Source organism: Dama dama, chromosome 4 (genome assembly GCF_033118175.1).
Source record: "Dama dama isolate Ldn47 chromosome 4, ASM3311817v1, whole genome shotgun sequence".
NCBI lineage: Eukaryota > Metazoa > Chordata > Mammalia > Artiodactyla > Cervidae > Dama > Dama dama.
The window spans coordinates 57,428,695-57,447,421 of NC_083684.1; the positions used below are offsets into that span (position 1 = coordinate 57,428,695).

The 18,727-nt window shown below is 52.0% G+C and overlaps 3 protein-coding genes across 5 annotated transcripts; 2 read left to right on the forward strand and 1 right to left on the reverse strand.

Annotated features, from left to right (window-relative positions):
* Positions 1–237: 237 nt before the first annotated feature.
* ZNF576 (zinc finger protein 576) lies at positions 238–3,191 on the forward strand. Of its 2 annotated transcripts, none has more exons than XM_061139489.1 (3): positions 238–375; positions 749–849; positions 2,477–3,191. In XM_061139489.1, exons 1-3 carry the CDS (start codon positions 326–328, stop codon positions 2,902–2,904), a joined length of 579 nt encoding a protein of 192 aa, XP_060995472.1. In that variant the 5' UTR covers positions 238–325; the 3' UTR covers positions 2,905–3,191. The 2 variants fall into 2 exon arrangements, with proteins under 2 accessions (XP_060995472.1, XP_060995473.1); XM_061139490.1 differs by lacking the exon at positions 238–375 and adding an exon at positions 503–641.
* SRRM5 (serine/arginine repetitive matrix 5) lies at positions 750–14,730 on the forward strand. Of its 2 annotated transcripts, none has more exons than XM_061139485.1 (4): positions 750–849; positions 5,629–5,720; positions 8,660–8,781; positions 12,235–14,730. In XM_061139485.1, the coding sequence occupies exon 4, from the start codon at positions 12,361–12,363 to the stop codon at positions 14,728–14,730; it is 2,370 nt and encodes a 789-aa protein (XP_060995468.1). In that variant the 5' UTR covers positions 750–849; positions 5,629–5,720; positions 8,660–8,781; positions 12,235–12,360. The 2 variants fall into 2 exon arrangements, with proteins under 2 accessions (XP_060995468.1, XP_060995469.1); XM_061139486.1 differs by lacking the exon at positions 750–849 and adding an exon at positions 3,341–5,054.
* ZNF428 (zinc finger protein 428) lies at positions 9,179–14,822 on the reverse strand. Its single transcript, XM_061139488.1, has 2 exons — positions 14,690–14,822; positions 9,179–9,733 (listed from the first exon to the last, which is right to left on the reverse strand). The coding sequence occupies exons 1-2, from the start codon at positions 14,763–14,765 to the stop codon at positions 9,231–9,233; spliced, it is 579 nt and encodes a 192-aa protein (XP_060995471.1). The 5' UTR covers positions 14,766–14,822; the 3' UTR covers positions 9,179–9,230.
* Positions 14,823–18,727: the final 3,905 nt, after the last annotated feature.

An 18,727-nucleotide genomic window follows, 5' to 3' on the forward strand; every position in this document is an offset into this window, starting at 1 on the left:
TCGCGTTATTTTGAGGACCGAATTGGTGGGACTGCATCATTGTAGTCGGATGGCAATCCAAGATCCGGGCTTCGAAAGGCTCATCAGGCGAAAGGCCGTGTAAAACCTCGGGACTTTGAGACTCGGTGGGCCCTATCCCGTTTCCCTTCGGGTGACGGCGCTGTGACGAGCAACTGACAGGCGCAACGAAAGGCAGCCCCTCTGCTGTCTTGGAAAAAAGCAGAGACCTGGGCTACTGGCCTCGGGAGGGAGCCGAGGGCAGTGCTTGGGGGCAGCGGGTCACAACGGCTGAAAGCGCGCGTGGGAAGCAGGGTCTCAGGATGGAATGAGTTTCGGGATGTCAGAGAAATCTCCCGGGAGGAGGCGGGCTAAAGCGTGGGTACCAACTACCTGCCTCAAGACAGGTGGGAGTGAAGGGGATGAAGCTGGTGTCCAAAGATCAGGAGTCCCTAGCTCTGTGTTCAGGGAGTTAGTTTGATGTAGTAGGCATAGGTCAGAGGTCTCACGCAAGTGAGAAGGCGCTAAGAGAAGTCACAAAGCTGGGGAGTTGAATCTTTTAGCAGATTGATTTCTTCTCTAGCGAGAGCTGTCGAGTTATAATTCAAAGAGATGTTATCTCATGGAAGTCAAAGACTGGCAAAGTAAGCCTGTCAAAGGTCACGGGATTAGCGGGCCCTCTAAATTTGGCTATAGATAAGCGACTTCACTTGATTTACTATTTTGCCATGCGTGCTCCTCTCTCGACCAGAGGGGTCCCAGTCACCATGGAGGACCGGCACTCCAAACAGACCATGGAGCAGCAGGATTCGTCCAAGGAGAGAAGTTCCCGAAGTCCGGGAGGTGACATCTGTGAGTACTGCTGACCAGAGGAGGGTGGGTTGCAGGTGCTGTGATGCTAAAAGGATTTCTACAGCATCTCAGTGTTCAAAGCGTTGTGGGGACTTGCCCATTAGGAAGGAGCTGTTAATGGTCCCTGAGCTGCCCTCTCAGGACCCCAATCCTTGTTACCCTCAGAGGTAACAAGGAGCAGAGCACCCTGCTCTGTCCGCATAAATATGAAAGGGATGCACTTCAGAGGCCAAGAGTGGCATCCAGAGAGGCTTGGAGTGGGAGAGTGGGAGAAATGACTAGGAAGAGCAGTGAACCCCAGTCCCAACCCTGCCCCAGACTTTTAGTGTGCCTTGGACCTCAGTGTCCCTGTCTGTCAAAAGGGGTGTTCACTCCTCACCTCACAGGGCTGGCTGGTATGAGGATTAGCGGCAGAAAAGGGGAAAGCTTAATATTAATAAAGATAGCCAATTTGACATAGAACAGCAATAGCTTCTACTGAATGCTTATTATGTGTTAGGTGCATTCTAAGATTTTAACAGTTGTCTCAGTCCATCCTCCTAACAGACTCTATGAAATTGATAATTATCACTTTCGTACGAGGTGAGGGAACTGAGGCAAAGACAGGTTAAGTATTTGTAACAGTGAAAGCCACACTGTCAGGGCTCTCTAGCCGGAGCCCTCCAGGAACACACATGGAGTTGAACAAATCAGGCATATTGCTCATTGTGCTGAGGAAGTACACACACCGTGGGGCATCTCATAAGAAAGGACTTATTACAGGATCTGGGTTTGTGGTAGGTGCATTGGGGAAGGGTTCAAGAAAGGGGTTTTGCTCTGGATAGAGGTTGCCAGGAAGCAGGGCTCTTAGATGGCGGGCTCACTTAATAAATCTGACCTAGGAGGAGGGAGGAACAAGGGAACACTCCAGCTCTGACTGGCCAAGCAGCAGCAGGCACTCATGTAAGCCAGGACAGGGGGCTGTCTGGCCATCTCTCGTGGCCATTTCACGTTTTGTCTGTGTTCAGAATGGCACCATGGCGTGGTCTTGATTCGCCCCAGTCACAGCACGGCCTTGTTTGACAGTGTACTTTGGAATTGTTTATGCTCACCAGGAGAACGCCAAGGCCTAGCTGTGAGTGCCAGGCCAGCCCCTGGCTGTGGGGTTTCTTCTTTCTCAACAATAATTATTGCAAACCATGTGTAGCACCATTCTAAAGACTATTTATAAGTTCATTCATTTATTCCTTCCAACAACCCTATGAGGTGGATACTAATATAGTGATTACCCCATTTTCCAGATGAAAACAGTTTTTACTTGCCAGGGGAGTCAGTTCCAGGCAGTCTGGCTCCAGAGGCTGTGCCCTAATCATACAGCTCTGTAGGAAGGGCAGACTGTCTGGGTTCCAGTCCTGAATCCACCATTTCACTTCCTAGCCTCATGACAGGCAGCAAGTTGCCTAACCTTTTTCAGCCCTGGTCTGCTCATTCACAAAATAGGTCCAGTAAGTCTGCTGTCCAGGCCTGGCATAACACCTGGCACAGAGCAAGTCAAGCCCTGCATGCTGGTTGTTGGCATGATTCTGGGGCTGGGAGAGGCCCTCGCCACACCTGCTGGCCTCCCCCAACCTCTCCCCCACATCCTCAGGCCACCTGGGGGCCCTGCAGTGCACACGCTGCCTCATCACCTTCGCCGATTCCAAGTTCCAGGAGCGCCACATGAAGCGGGAGCACCCAGCGGACTTCGTGGCCCAGAAGCTGCAGGGGGTCCTCTTCATCTGCTTCACCTGCGCCCGATCCTTCCCCTCCTCCAAGGCCCTGATCACCCACCAGCGCAGCCATGGTCCAGTGGCCAGGCTCTCCCAGCCGGCAGCAACCACCACCACACCGCCCACCTTTCCCTGTCCCGACTGTGGCAAGACCTTTGGGCAGGCTGCTTCTCTGAGGCGGCATCGCCAGGCACACGAGGCCCGCACCCTTCCTGGCCCCTTTGCCTGCACCGAGTGTGGTCAGGACTTTGCCCAGGAAGCAGGGCTGCACCAACACTATATCCGGCATGCGCGGGGGGAGCTCTGAGAGTGGCTTATGCCCGCCCCAGGGCCATGGGAGCTCTTTGGCTGGTGGGACGGACGTCTGATATGGGATGGGAGCCTTGGACTTTCCTCCCTGGAAAGGCAAAGGACTCCTGATAAACAGGACCCAGAAGATGCTCATTTGGAGCTTCAGTCTTTGGAGGACATAAAAGACTTCAGGGAAAGTCAAATCAGACAATAATGAGATCTATTGTTTAAAAAGAAATTAACAAGAGGGAAAACTGTTATTTGTATCTCCCTCATCCCCAATTAAATAGTCTGAAATCGCAACTAGCTGCAGATTGTGTAACCACCTTTAATTCATCCCAGATGATTGCTGTGGGGCTGTAGGTGCCGAGTGACTGGATTTGGGCCTGACTGGGGGCAGGGAAAGTGAGGCGTTGCCCACCTGTAACGCCACAGCACAGGTCCCACACACGGAGCGACTTGGGCCTTTGGGGATGGGACAGCAAAGTCAGAGTCTGTACTGAGTCATGTGGGGGTTGCAATCTGAGCTAGTATCTCTTCCCACCCCCCTGCCAGTCTTTCCCACTTAAGGCGGGCCACAGCATTGGACAGCTCTGCCCCCCTCCTCCCCAGATGACTTACTGTTTATTTAAATAATTTTATGTACCATTCTGGTCATGGATTATTTTTCTATATGTGCAGGTGAGATGGCATGAATAAACTAACAGAAATAGTATCTAAAAACAAAAGGTCCATGGGACTTCCCTGGTGGCCCAGTGGTTAAGACTCCGTGCTTTCAATACAGGGGACATGGGTTTTCAATCCCTGATTGGGAAACCAAGATCCCACATGCCTCACAATGCAGCCGAAAGATTAAAAAACAAAAGGTCCACATTAAACTGTCTAAGCACAGACCTTTGGCTTTTGAGCAGGAATTCCCAGAGAACAGAAGGGCACAGGGGAGTGGGGTACTCAGGGTAGAGCTGGCCCTGTAGAGGAACTGGTTTGGAGTCAAACAGGGATACCTTCTGTTTCCTGTTGTATTTGGCCAGCACTGGGAGATAATTCCATTAAGATCCTATTTTCAGCTCTTAAAAGGTCCCATTCTGGGCTGAGTTCCCTCACATTACCTGCTCTGCCCCAGAGACAATGGTCAATGCTTTACACACAATAGTTACGGACTCTGTTTGAACTGAGGGATATTTTGAAAGCCCACAGAGACTGAACCATCTCCCAGTTTTTAGCTAGGCACATGCTGGCTACAAAGACAGCATCTCCCACATTTCCTTGCAGCTAGATGTGGCTATATGATGCAGTTCTGACTAAATTCCTGGGTAGAGTCTTCAAGCTTCAGAAAGGAACCTACCTCTCCCTCCACCTTCCCACCTGGAATGTGGATGTGGTCTCTAGCCATCTTGGACCAGGAGAGGGGACCCCATGGTGGCAGAGCAAGAAGACAGAAGGAGGCAGGTTCTCCTATTATTACTGCTCCCCGAACCCCCACCTCCCAGTCTCTTTACTACAAACCACCCATTGTGTATTCGGAAATCAGCTTACATCACTCATTCAAAACTCTCCAACGGGGGACTTCCCTGGTGGTCCAGTGGCTAAGACTATACTCCCAATGCAGGGAGCCTGGGTTTGATCCCTGACTGTGGAACTAGATCCCACATGCTGCAGCTAAGACCCAGCACAGCTGAATAAGTAAATATTAAAAAAAAAAAAAAAGACTTTCTGAGGTGCAGACCTGGGGCAAAGTGCCTGCATGTCCAGGTCTAAGAGTAGTAGTTTGGGGAAAAAAAAAAAAAGACCTACCCTCCAATGGCATCCTGTAAGTAACATTGAAAGACCTTAACCAGGACCACAAAACCTAACAGTGCCAAGGCCCCAGCTCCCAAGGCAGTCGGAGCTGTCGTCTTCCCTACACTCCAGCCACACTGGCCAGGCTGACATCTGCCTCGGAGCCTCTGCACTCTCTGCTCCGTCTTACCCAGAACTTTGCCAGGCTGCCTCCTTGTAACTCAGGTCTCAATGCTTGCCACCTCAGAGAGGTCCTCCTTGGCTGCAAGAGCACCTCCAACCAGTACCCTGATTCAGTTTCTTCCCAGCACACTTCACCACTTTGAACTGCACCCCTGTGTTTATATCATCACCTGTGTCCTTCCTCTGGAATCCGAGCTCCTGAGGGTGAGTGTTGGGTCTTCCTCTCGGCTTCATCCTCAGTACCTAGGACAGTGCTTACCATTGCAGCTCAAAAAAGAACTCCCTGACTGCCCACTGGCTTACTTCGCTCTCAGCCTCAGCCCATCCTTCCACACTGTTCTGTCAGCCTGGGCTTTTGGCAGCTGTACTTCCCAGATTCTCTGGAGAGCTGGCTTCCTTAACTTCATCCCATAAGACCTAAGGGCAGAAAGGTCAAAGAGGGAAGAAGGGGTCCTGCTGGGGCCCCTCCGGCAGCAGTTCAAGCTCCAGTACCTCCTCACACACTCAGCCAGAGCACTGTGCCCCACTTTGGGTTTAAGCAGGAGCTGTGGGGTCATCAACCCCTGTACCAGCCACACACGTGGCTCCCACTGGGTTCTGGCCATTGTACTTCTCTTTCTGCATCGCAGTCCTAGAGGTGGGAGCTTCTTGCAGACACTAATTTCTCAGTTACCATACTTTGAGCATAAGTTTGTGCTCTTAGCTTTCTAGTACTTGTGTGACCAACTCCCAGTACAGAATCCTCCGGGATTCCTCACTTGGCCTCTATTTCCTCTAGGCTCTGAAGAACTGAAGGACTCCACTGGCAGCAGACCAGGTCTCCTGATTCCCAGTCTCTCATGATCCTCAGGAACTTTTGCTGATGAAGGGGTAATTCTCTACTTCTGTGTTTAGAACGCCCCGTCTTAAGGCAGAATAGGGCTTAGGCATGCTGCCCCCAGGAAATAAAATCCATCTGTGTTGTTTTAATGAGCTGCAAGTTTCTACTGATTTGGCCAAAAAGGTCATTAGGATTTTTCCATAACATCTTGGCTCAGCTACTGAGATTGTGAGGTGGTTCTGTGGTTGTGGTTTAGTTACTAAGTTGTGTCCGACTCTTTGCAGACCCCATAGACGGTAGCCCACCAGGCTCCTCTGTCCATGAGATTCTCCAGGCAAGAATACTGGAGTGGGTTGCCATTTCCTTCTCCAGAGGATCTTCCTGACCCAGGGTTCGAACTCTTGTCTCTTGCACAGCAAGCAAATTCTTTACCACTGAGCCCCTAGGGAAAACTTCGTAACATCTTACAGAAAAACCTAGATGAACTCTTTGGCCAACCCAATGCTTTGATGATTCTGAGACTCATTGATGTTAAGCTAGAGTGGTTATGAAAGTCTCAAAAGGGTGGATAAATGTCAGATTCTGAGCTTCCAGGATGAACAGTATTGGGTTTTGAAAGATGCTTTGGTCATGATCCTGTAACAGACATCAAAACATAAAATTATCTTTCAGGGCCAAGCAGGGACCACAAATTGGTGATGCAAGCAGGGTATGAGGGGTCCAGATGCCAGATGGTGGGGACAGGCATGCCGGATGGAATGCCTCGTTAATAGGGGACCCCCACTCAGCTCTAGCAAACTATCACCCCGTGGGATTGTGAGTTCAGTCATCAATCTCACAGGGATGCCGGAAACTTCCATTTCTAGTCCAGATCTGCCCAGTTTTTCAATGTTGTTGACCAACATGATTTTAAAAACCTCAATAACTCTGGAGACCAAATGCACTCCTGCAAGTCAGATGATGGCTGTGGACAGCCATTTCTGGTGTGTGGCTTAGTGGCTAAGAATGTGTGCCCTGCACCCAGTTGTCTGGATTCAAACCTAGCCTCTGCTTCTTTCTAACTGTGTGACCTCTTGCAGATTACTCAGTCTCTCTGTGCCCCAGCTGTAAAATGTCATGATCACAGCCCCTAGAGCTCTAAGGATTATGAAGACAGACTTGGAGAGAAAGTCAAAGTCGGTATTATGCCCTGTGTGACGTGGCCCTCTGCCCCTATGCTCCCACCAGTCTCCCCACTGCCTTCCTCAGCAACAGCCTCTTGGCCCCAGGTGCACTGCCATGAACATCCCAAGCAGGATCCCACCTCGGGGCCTTTGCACCTGCTGTTCCCACAGCCACATGGCCTGCTCCTCCTCCTCTAGGTCCCCTCTGATGTCACCTTCTTAGTGGAGCCTTCCCTGACTACCTCATTTGAAACTGCTTCACACACAAGAGCCTCCGACTCCTCTTCTCTTTTCCTCCACAGCACTTATAAACTCCTGACACTCTATACATTTTTTCGTTGTTGTTTGTTTTGGCCATACTCAGCCTTAGCTGTGGCTTTCGGGTTCTTTCAGTTGCAGCATGTGGGATCTAGTTCCTTGATCAGGGATTCAACCTGGGCCCCCTGTGTTGGGAGTGCAGAGTCTTAGCTACTCAACCATCAGGGAAATGCCCATTCTATACATTTTGCTTAAATATTCAAGTATCTGTTTTCACTTTTATAACCACCACAAGGGCAGAAATTTTTACTGTGTTTACACTCTGTTCCCCGCTCCCCAAATAGCACCTGTATCACCTACACGCTCAGTAAATCAGTGCTGGATGAATGGGAATAAATAACGGTCCCTACCACATAAAGGATCCGATGCAATCGTCCCTATAGAGCGCTTAGCTCAGGGTCTGGTCTGTCATGAGCCATTATGGTAATTCAGGTTCTATTCTGGAGGGTTCTTAGTTGCCAAGCTTCTGTGAGTTAACACATGTAAAGCGCCTTAGAACAGAGCTTGGCACACAGTAAATGGTAGCTATTATTATAATTAAGCTTCTATTTTCAAAGAAGCTTCGGTGCCAAGCTTCTGGGAATTCGTATTTCCCGCCTCAGAGCCAGAGCTGGTGTTTCCACACAGCTGTCAGAAGCTGACCCTCTACTCCCAACTCTGACCTCATCCCTCCAGTCACTCTGGCCTCCTTGATGCCCCACCCCCTCACCTAGATGGCTCCTCCCACCCTGGGGGCCAGGCTCCCTCCCTCCCCTTCTCTGATCTCTGTTCACCTCAGGGAGGTGACACCACTGTTTAAAACTGCATCCTCTTCCAGAACTGTTCTCTTCTCTACTCTGGTTTCCTCCACAGCGCTTAGCACCATCAAGCATCTTACGCCTTTCTCGTCAATTTCTTGTTTACTACCTGTCCCCACCAGGGGCCCCTTCTCACTTCCAGGTAAGCTCCACGAACACAAGGATTTTATCTTATTCACTGGTGTGTTCCCAATGCTTAGCACACAGCCAAGGATTGAAAAGATATTTGTTAAATGAATTAATGGCTCACAGTCCCTACCTTGCAGAGTTATTCTAAGGGCCTGATGATCTCATGCAGATAAAATGCAGCACTCTGTTAAGTGCTGGGAAAACGGCAGCTGTAATTATAATTAAGGTTCTATTTTTGTGTGTTCCTAGATGCACAACTTTTCTGAGTCAATACACTGAATACATAAAGCTCTTGGACTGGCGTTTGGCACTCAGGAAGCGCTCAGGAAGCAGAGCTATGATTATAATTAAAGTCCTCTTTGTGAAGGTCTTGGATGAAGTGGCAGAGCACGCTCGCTGTCTTCCACAAACGTTTTCTGCTTTCTGGGCACTTGGCTAAACCGCCTTTCCCACACTCCCTTGCAGCGAGCTGTGGTCATGTGATTAATCTCCCAGCCATAGAACGTAAGAGGCAGCGGTATGTGCCCCTTCTAGGCTGGGGCTTCTAAGCAAGCATGTGTACCTCTCCTCTTCCACCCACAGAGCCCCAGCCAGGGACATCCAGCCTTGACCATGTGAATGACAAAAGGATGGCCCGGGTCTCCCTAAATCACCATATGGAGATTACCTGCCAACCTGAAACACCCCCCTCCTTGGACTATCATGTGAGTGAGAAACAAAATCCTCGTCTGTCTGAGCCTGCACGTCATAGGGTCTGTGATAAAATACGTGGAAACCACACTGAACTATGCACTTAGTAAACATTAATTATCGTGGTAACAGTGATCCTAAGGTTTCCCCAAGAAGGAGCCTGGGGATGGTGAAGTAAATGTCCAGGCGCATGCCTCAAATACTTGAGCTTACACACACACACACAGGCGCATGCCCCACACACTTAAGCTTACATACATGCATATACACACACACACACCCCAAAGGCACACTGGACTGACACACAGAATTTGGCTTTTATTCTGGCCTTCACATGTCTACTGCTAAGACAACACAGATTGGAGGTACCCCATCCCCTTGACCACCCCAGTGTCCCCCCCCCTCCTCCCACGCCACCCGCCCCACCCCACCCCTCTACCAGGCGCCCCGGGTGGGGCTCTGCCTACACCTCCCCGCGGGCATGCAGCATGAAGTGCCCGTGCAGCTCCCCGAGGCTGTCAAAGGAATCTTCACACTCTGTGCAGTGGTAGGTGCCCTCCTCTTCCTCCTCTTCCTCCTCCTCATCCCTCCCGGTGGGTCGGCCCTCCCCAGCCCGAGGCGCCCCCCCCTCTTCCTCCCCAAGGGCCCGGCTTTCAGGGACTGGTGCTTCTTGGGGGGCTACCGCAGGGCAGCAGAGCCGGCAAGGTGGGGTACCCGGCGGGGCCTCCCCGAGGGGTGAGCGGCCACAGAGCTGGCAGGGCTGGGCTGGGGGGCCGGGAGGCTGGGCCGCACGGGGGGCCCGCCGGGACGGGCCCCCACGGCCCCCACCCAGGCGCTGCTTCACCTTGTAGCCGGGGTCATATTCGGGATCGTCAGTGGTCTCCTCCTCCTCCTCTTCCTCCTCGTCTTCCTCCTCGGAGTCTGGCTCTGAGAGAGTGTATTCCGAGTCAGAGGAATGCTCAGGGCCTGCGGAGGCGGTGGGGAAGGAGACAGTGCGTCACCGGACAGCGGGCTGCGCCTGGCTGTCCCCTTGCGGAGACCCAGGCAGACTCGCTGCAGTATTGGGCCCAACCCTGCTCTCTGCACCAATGAACCCTCATCGTACAAAACAGTCCGGCACACCAGAGGTGCTAGGAATCTGTGCATCAAGCAAATGCACATCTTTTAAGAACTGCATCTTAGGGGGTTAAAAAGAACAAAGTAGGAGAAGTAGGAGTAATAAAAACAACAGTGATAGTGTCCACTGCTATTTTAAGAACTTTGGGGTTTTTTTTGGCCATGCCATGCAGCATGCCGGATCTTAGTTCGTCGACCAGGGATCGAACCTATGCCCCCTGCAATGAAAGCACTGAGTCTTAACCACTATACTACCAGGGTATTCCCAAGAACCTTATTTTTTGTAAATCCTAACTCAACTCATCTTTACAACAACCCGGAGGGAGTTACTATTATTATCCCTAAGTGACAAATGGGGAAACCGAGGCATGGAGGTGCGGTGACTCACCGGCTTCCAGTCACACAGCTAAAAGGGAGAGCTAAATGTGGGTGATGGCCTAGCATGGCTCATTTTAGGGAGGCAAACACTCAAGCAGCTATTTCAGCAAATTAAAACACATACATATACATACTTTGAAATACATGGTTTTATATTAATATATATGCATGAGTGCATGCTCAGTCACTTAAGTTGTGTCTGTCTCTGCGACCCCGTGGACTGTAGCCCGCCAGGCTCCTCTGTCCATGGGGCTCTCTAGGCAAGAATACTGGAGAAGATTGCCATGCCCTCTCCAGGGGATCTTCCTGACCCAGGGATAGAATCACATCTCCTGCACTGTAGGCAGATTCCTTACCGCTGAGCCTCTGGGAAGCCCAAGAATACTGGAGTAGGCAGCCTAACCCTTTTCCAGGGGATCTTCCCTACCCAGGGATCGAACCACATCTCCTGCACTGCAGGCAGATTTTTTACTGCTGAGCCACCAGGAAGCCCTTTATAATAAATATATATATATAAACCCTTGATATACACATACATATATATACGTATCTATGTATACAAAAGACATCTAGTAAAGTGAGTTAAAATATTTGTAAAAATAGGTGTATTACTGTGATTTCATGGGTATGAAGGACATACCTAGGACAAATTTTACGTTTAAGTAAAGTAAGAAGTGTAAAGTGGATATACAGGGGAGGGCGACACCAACAGCTGTTATGGGGAGTGTGGACCCCAGCCCCAGAGGGAGCCCCTTCTGTGGTAGTGGCGGCAGTGTGGGAAATACCAGCTGCTTTAGGAGTGGTGGCCTGAGCCTGCCGAGGACATCTCCTAAGACTGCGACAGCTCAGCCCTGCATCCATGGCCCTCCGCCTTAAGTTTCCCCCAGCAGCGTACGGGGGCCCCGTTACAACTGGGCCAGCCACATTCCTCACACCCCTCAACACCCAGGCCAGACCCCAGCTCAGGGCCTTCGCCTCCCTTTCTGCAGATGAACTAAGGCTTGATCCCTCCCTTCTGTCACATCTCTGCTCAGGTGTCATCTCGGTGAACACCTGGTCAGTGAGTCTGACTGGCCGTCCCTCCCGAGCACTCCCTACACCCCTCACTCGGCTTTATCTGTCTCCTCAATTTACTTCATGCAACTCCTGCTATGTGTTTACTGCCTGTCCCTGAGAGCAGGGGCTTTGTCTCATTCATGGCTGTGCCCCTAGCATCTAGAACACTTTCCTTGTGCCTGGCATTCAATTTGACAGCCTTTTCTGTGGCTTTCCCATGTGCTGGGAATGTCTCCTGTTAGCCTTTAGGACCTTCCTCTCTGATGAGGGCACCCCAGATCTCCTGATCCCAGGCAGCCAGTCACTTCTGCCCTCTGGCTATCCCAGTCCTGAACCCTCAGGGAGGTGCCCATCCGAAGTTCTTCCCCACTGTTCAGCGGACAGGCCTGGGCTGACTCACTGCTGGGTCCCCAGCATCACCCAGCTTGGAGGCCCAGGTTATAAATGTTTGTCCCTCCCTGCGGCTCCCTCCGTCTCTTAATTGTTCCTGCCTCTGTCCTGCTGCCTCTCTCCTCCAGGCCTTTGCCTCTGCTCCCCTCCCACCTGGGACGACCCTTTCCTTCTTGGCTAGCAAACTCCTGCTCCTCTTTAAGGCCCCAGCTCCACGTCACCTCCTCCGTGAGGGCCTCCCGGACTGCCCAGGTGGTCAGTGCCTCTCTCGTCTAGGCTCCCTTTGCTCCCAACACACCCTGACCGCCTGGCCTGGGCAGTGACCATCTGGGTGTGGAGACTGGAAACTCCTGGAAGGCAGGACCTGGGTCTCATCCCTCTCTGCATCCGCTCCTTATCCTGAGCATAAGGCAGCCTGAGGAGGCATATGCTGGAGAGCTGGGAAGCACACTTCCAGCTTTGGGCTGGGGGGCTGGGGCCCCACCCCTCTTTCTCCTCCCACCTCTGACTTCACACCACCCCTCCAGGGTCTTCACTGCCCACTGTGACTTCACGAAGTTGGCTTGAGCAAGGCAATCAGGTAGTAACCTGTGGCTACCAGGCCTTTTGTGTCCACCGTGACTTCCAGGCCCACGAGCCCTTTCACGGCCACCATGCCTTCTCCACCTACAAGAGCCCCAAAGCCCAGCACGTCTCCGGCACCCACTGGACCCCCGATGCCCGCAGCGTCTCCCAAGCCTCCCACCTCCTTGAAGACCCCCAAATCGGCAGTGCCCAACAGCCCCTCGGCATCCACCAAACCATCCACAGCCCCCAACTCGGTCACAAGCCCAAGCAGTTCCAAATCTCCCAAATGGGCGAAGACCAAGACAGCCCCTTCTAACCAGCCCAGCCACAAGTCACGAGTCCACAGCCAGGCACGCACGCCCAGCAAAGCCAGCACCGACACCCGGGCCAGCACCGACACCAGGGTCAGCAAGGCCAGCAAGGCCAGTGGGGTAAGACGCCCCCAGCACCAAGGCACCCACAGCCGGGGCAGAACTCCTGGCAGAAAGGGAAGCCACAGCTCCAAGCGGTCAGCCAACAGGGCCAGCACGCCAAGCAGGATACAAACTCACAGTGCCAGACCAGGCATGCCCAGCAAGGTGAGAACTCCTACTGCCCAGCAAAAACAGGGTCGGGGGAAGAGTTACAGCCGGCCTAGAACCAGCAACCAGGAAAGGAGTGAGAGCCAGCCTAGAAGTGTGAGCCGAAAGAAGAGCTACAGCCCCCCAGGAACCTCTGATATGGGAAAGAGTTCCAGCCCGGCTGCAACACCCAGCAGGGCAAAGAGTTACAGCCCCACTCGAACTCCCTTCCAGGAGACAGGTTACAGCCAGTCTCCCTCATCGTCGAGGAGGGTGAAGAGTTACAGTCAGATGATTACCCCCAGCAGGGAATGGAGTTACGGCCCGACTGAAGCGTTCAGCAGGGTCGAGAGTTACAACCAGGGTAGTATGCCCAGCCGGCCCCAAAGTCACAGCCGGTCTAGCAGCCCCAGCCAGCCCCAAAGTCACAGCCGGTCTAGAACGCCCAGAAGGGCAAGAAGTCACAGCCGGGAGAGGGCCCACAGCAGGGTGAGAAGTCACAGCTGGAAGAGAAACCACAGCAGGGCAAGAAGTCGGACCCGCAAGGGAACTCCCAGTCAGACGGGAAGACAGAGTCCGTCAAGAATCCGCAGCAAGGGGAAAAATTATACCCAATCTAGAACCCCCAGAAAGGAAAGAAGTCACAGCCAGTCTAGAAGCCACAGCAAGGAGAGAGGTTACAGGCGATCTAGAACCCACAGCAAGGAGAGAGGTCACATATGGTCTAGAACCCCCAGCAAGGAGAGAGGCCACAGCCGATCTAGGACCCCCAGTGAGGAGAGAGACCACAGTCGATCCAGAACCCCCAGCAAGGAGAGAGAGTACAGCCAAACTAGAACCCTCAGCAAGGGAAGATATTACAGCCGATCTAGAACCCCCAGAAGAGAGAGAGATCACAGACGATCTCAAACCTCCAGCAAGGGGAGAGATCACAGCCAACCTAGAACCTCCAGCAAGGAGAGAGATCACAGCCAAACTAGAACCCCCAGCAAGGAGAGAGACCACAGCCGATCTAGGACCCCCAGTGAGGAGAGAGACCACAGTCGATCCAGAACCCCCAGCGAGGAGAGAGAGTACAGCCAAACTAGAACCCTCAGCAAGGGAAGATATTACAGCCGATCTAGAACCCCCAGAAGAGAGAGAGATCACAGTCGATCTCGACCCTCCAGCAAGGGGAGAGATCACAGCCAAACCAGAACCTCCAGAAAAGAGAGAGATCACAGCCGGTCTCGAACCTCCAGCAAGGGGAGAGATCACAGCCAAACTAGAACCTCCAGCAAGGAGAGAGATCACAGCCAAACTAGAACCCCCAGCAAGGAGAGAGATCACAGCCAATCTACAATCCTCAGCAAGGAAAGAGATCAGAGTCAAACCAGAACCTCCAGAAAAGAGAGAGATCACAGCCGATCTCGAACCTCCAGCAAGGGGAGAGATCACAGCCAAACTAGAACCCCCAGCAAGGAGAGAGATCACAGCCAATCTACAACCCTCAGCAAGGAAAGAGATCACAGCCAAACCAGAACCTCCAGAAAAGAGAGAGATCACAGCCGATCTCGAACCTCCAGCAAGGGGAGAGATCATGGCCGATCTAGAACTCCTGGAAAGAAGAGAGATCACAGCCGAACCAGCACGTCCAACCAAGAAAGTGACCCCAACAAGGAGAGCAATTCCAGTCAATCTACAACCCCCAGCAATCTCAGCAGGAAGGGATCCCCTAGCAGAGCACAGAGTCCTAATGAGAACAGAACACCTAGCGAGACAATGAACCACTCGTGGTCAGGATTTCTTAGCAGAGCCCCAGGCCCAAACCAGGATGATACACAAGCCGACACTACCGCCTCTAAGCCCATCTCACCTGGAGAAAGGTCCTCATCGTCTTCTTCCAAGCTGGCGTAGCCCCCAGTCTCAGCTGGCTCACGGGTCTCTGTCATGGCCGGGGGAGGGGACAGGAGACAGGAGCAGAGCAGAAGCTGGGCAGTGTCCCTCGCTGGCCAGCTTTCCACAGCCACACCTCGGCCACAGGTCCTCTAATGCGGATGTCGGCTCGTAGAGAGGGATACTGGACCGGGAAGGAGAGACCTGTGGCGACAATAAATTTTTACATATCATCTGCCTCCCCAGGACTCCGAGTGCTCAGTGTGGGTAAGGCAAAGATGATCCCAGCTCTGTCCTAGGCTGTCTACAGGGCCTTGACTGCAGGCTCTGTCCCTCTTGTAGGCTTTACGTTCCCCATCTGGTTCTCATTCAATGGGTATTCAATGAAAGGGTAATATTCCAAATTATTTAAAAAGGAGTACTAACACGAGCACCAATCAGGACTGAGAGTGGAACACGGGCCTCTTGCCAGGCATTAATCCTTTACTTGCTGGGCTCTGGGTAAGCCTGGAGTTGGGAGAAGACTCCAAATTGGCAAGCAGGGGTAGGGATTACTTGGTATACTGGTAATACACCAACCAGTCTAGAAGTCATTCTGTATTTAAACAACTAGTATGGCTGCATTGAATTTGTGACTGTCAGCCCTAATTCTTTATCAGTTTACACCTTGGCAAGAGGATGTCTAGGTCTGAATCCTAAATCTGCCACATTCTAATTGTGCAGCTTCAAGCAAAGGGCCTACTTTCTCTAGTCTATTTCCTCCTAGGTACAAAAAAAATCTTCCAGAGCTTAATTTATGTACTTGTAACCATACTGAGACAGATTACTATCTCCTTTATACAGATGAGGAAACTGAAGCACAAAGAGGATTAACAAGTAGCCCAAGGTCAAATCGTGGGTGGGTGAACTAGGATTTAAAGCCATGTCATCCTACCTCTCAAAAAATGATCCTTCAGCTGAAGAGATTTTTTGAAAATTCAGTAGATTCATTTATCAAATGCTAATAGGTGGCAGGTACTCCATTAATGGTGGCTATTACTATCTCCACCCCCAACCCTCTATAAACTCCAGTCATTTCAGACTCTCACCTCTCCCTGTGAACACCAAGATTTTTCACAACTGTGTCCTTAGTCACTCAGTTGTGTCCAGCTCTTTGTGACTCATGGACTGTAGTATGCCAGGCTCCTCTGTCCATGGGGATTCTCCAGGCAAGAATACTGGAGTGGGTTGCCATGTCCTCCTCCAGGGGATCTTCCCAACCCAGGGATCGAACTCAGGTCTCCCGCATTGTAGGCGGATTCTTTACCAGCTGAGCTACCAGGGAAGCCCCTACTTCACAACTGTGGGGCTTAGTAATCCTGCAATTGCTGTCTAGAATGGGCTCCTTCCCGACTCTCTGCCTGGAGAACTCTTAATCTCTCTCTGAACCCACCTCAAATACAAGAACCTCTATACTTCTCCCCAGCCAAACACCACCTCTGCCTCTTTGAAGACACCTTCTGACTCTTCTTTCTCTCCCTCTTCATCAATACTACACACATACACACGGCACTTCTTTTGTCTCTCACTGTGCTTCTTGACAGCAGAGTGCCAGGCTGAGCAAATTATGAAGGGGCTGGCAGCCTCAGCTGCACCTCTTACATGCCAAGGCCTGTGCTGGGTATTGGGTAATATGGTGGAAAATACATGATCCCTTCAAAGCCTAAAGGGTCATGTTTAATGCTGGGGACTAAGGAGAAAAAGATTAAGATTGAAGCCTGGAGGAGGCTGGGGAATGGTAAAGCTGGCATCAGTGGCAGGTGAGCTTTCTAAAGACACCTGGATTGGGCTTTAAGGACAGAAAGAATTCATAAATGGCAGAGAAGAGTTCTTTTTTTGTTTTTAAAGAAGAGTTCTTATAATACTCTTATTGCCTATAGTGTTGGGCGCTCAGTCGTGTCCTACTCTTCGCTACCCCATGGACTGTAGCCCACTACACTCCTCTGTCCATGGAATTCTCCAGGCAAGAATACTGGATTGCCATTTCCTTCTCCAGGGGATCTCCCCAACCCAGGAATTGAACCTGGATCTCCTGCATTGCAGGCAGATGATTTTTTTTTTTTTTTTTTTCCCATCTGAGCCACCAGAGACGCCCACTGCCTATAAGGGCCCCATTTAATTTGGGAATTCTACTTCATGCCAGGGTAGGTTGCCAGATTTAGTAAATGAAAATATACAACACCCAGTTAAATTTCATAACATAAACAGATGGTCTTTTAGAAATGTACATCTCAAATACTGCATGGAACATAGGTATATTAATCAATTCTTTGTTGTTTATCTGAAATTCAAATCTAACTGGGTGGTCTATATTTTAACTGGGAACCATACACCAGGGACAATCAGCTTCCTATGGGATTACCAAGAGACACTGCTCAGCAGTCCTGCCTACCCTTCCCCAAGCCCACAGCACACTAAGCCCCTTCCAGAGTATTCCAGATGTCAGATGGAAACATTCCTTGGTGCTCAAGTCCCATTCCTACAATGACAATGGGGGGCCAGACTGACTTCCACAATCTTAGAAGGGAATAAATGAGACTCCCTCACTACCATAACACAGTGCTGGAGATCCCACAATGTCCAACTCCCAAGACGCCAAGCGCGAACATAATGGGCACCTGTTCCCACAATGCCAGGGAGAGGAAACAAGAGCAAAACCTTAGTTAGGACTATAAGGGCCAGTCCCCACAGAGCCCTGCTACTGCAATTTCTCCCAGGATGCCTTGGGCCTGTAACGACCACCTTCCAAGGCGTTCTCCGTCAAAGCACTCCAAGCTCCCAGGACGCTCAGCGGAAGGTGTGTGACAAAAGAGACGGTTCCCCGCAAGAAGCTAGGATACTCCCAGAATGCTCCAGACCCATTAACGACTAGTAGCCAAACTCCCACAATGCTTTAGGGCACGGCGTCCGGTTTTCCCAGGATGCCCCCAGAGCGGCACAGAGCCGCGTGGGGGGAGAAAAGGGAGCCTGGGTCTCGCCCTCGAGTCATCACGGCCCAAGACCGCTGCCGACTCCTCGGCGACGGGAGCCGTCACTCCCATCATGCAGCGCTGCCGTAGTGCCCGCTTCCCAGCATGCCCCGCGCACCTCCATCCCGGACACTCACCGGCGCTGGCGGCCCCAGTTCTGGCTCGGCGGCAGCGGCTGCACGCCCAGGCTCTGCGCCTGCGCTGCGAGTGGGGTAGGAGGGAGTGCGAGGGGCGTGAAGAGCCTAGGGCGCTTGCGCGACGAGATAGACCATTCCTGTCGCAGAGTGGGAAAGGGGGCTCTCTGGGTCGGGCCATCGATGAGGCTCACGCAGGGGGTTCCGGGCTTTGCCCCTCGCTGTCCGGGTTTACTTGGTACAGTCCGCAGCCGGACCGAACTAGAAAAACGGCAAGGCTCGCGCGTGCGTGAGCGCTCGCATGAACGCGCCTACGGATAATAGGATGCTGCGAGAGTGGGGTGGGGGTGCCGGCTCGGCCCGGATCCAGGACCTGAGGCCTGCTCATTTGCATAATCTTAGTGTGGGACAATGGGAGGCTAGGGCGACAATGGGAGGCCTAGGGCGCTGGAGGGTTGATTTGCATATTCCCCTGAGGGGCCATACTCTGGAGCGCAGAGATTAGCATATGCGGGGCGTAATGGGGTGGGCAAGGGGCGGGGCGGGGAGGGGGAGGGAAACTGACTCTAGCGCGTGCGCAGAGGGACTGCGGACTAGCGCGAAGCGGGCATCCTCGGTGTAATTGGGATCAGTTTGCATTCGGTGTCTGGGCACAAGGGACGAGACCCTTAGCAACCCTCACAACCCTCCCTTCCCACAAGCAGGATAAACATTTATTGTTCTCTTGTGCTAGAGGGCACTATAGTTTCCGCAGCGAGCGTACCCAGGATCTATGCTGACGGCCTTCCAGTCAAAGGAAGGAGATTCACATATAATCAGGATCACAACTGAGGGCTTAGACTTGGGATGAGGTAGAGCAGAGGAAGCTGTGGGAGT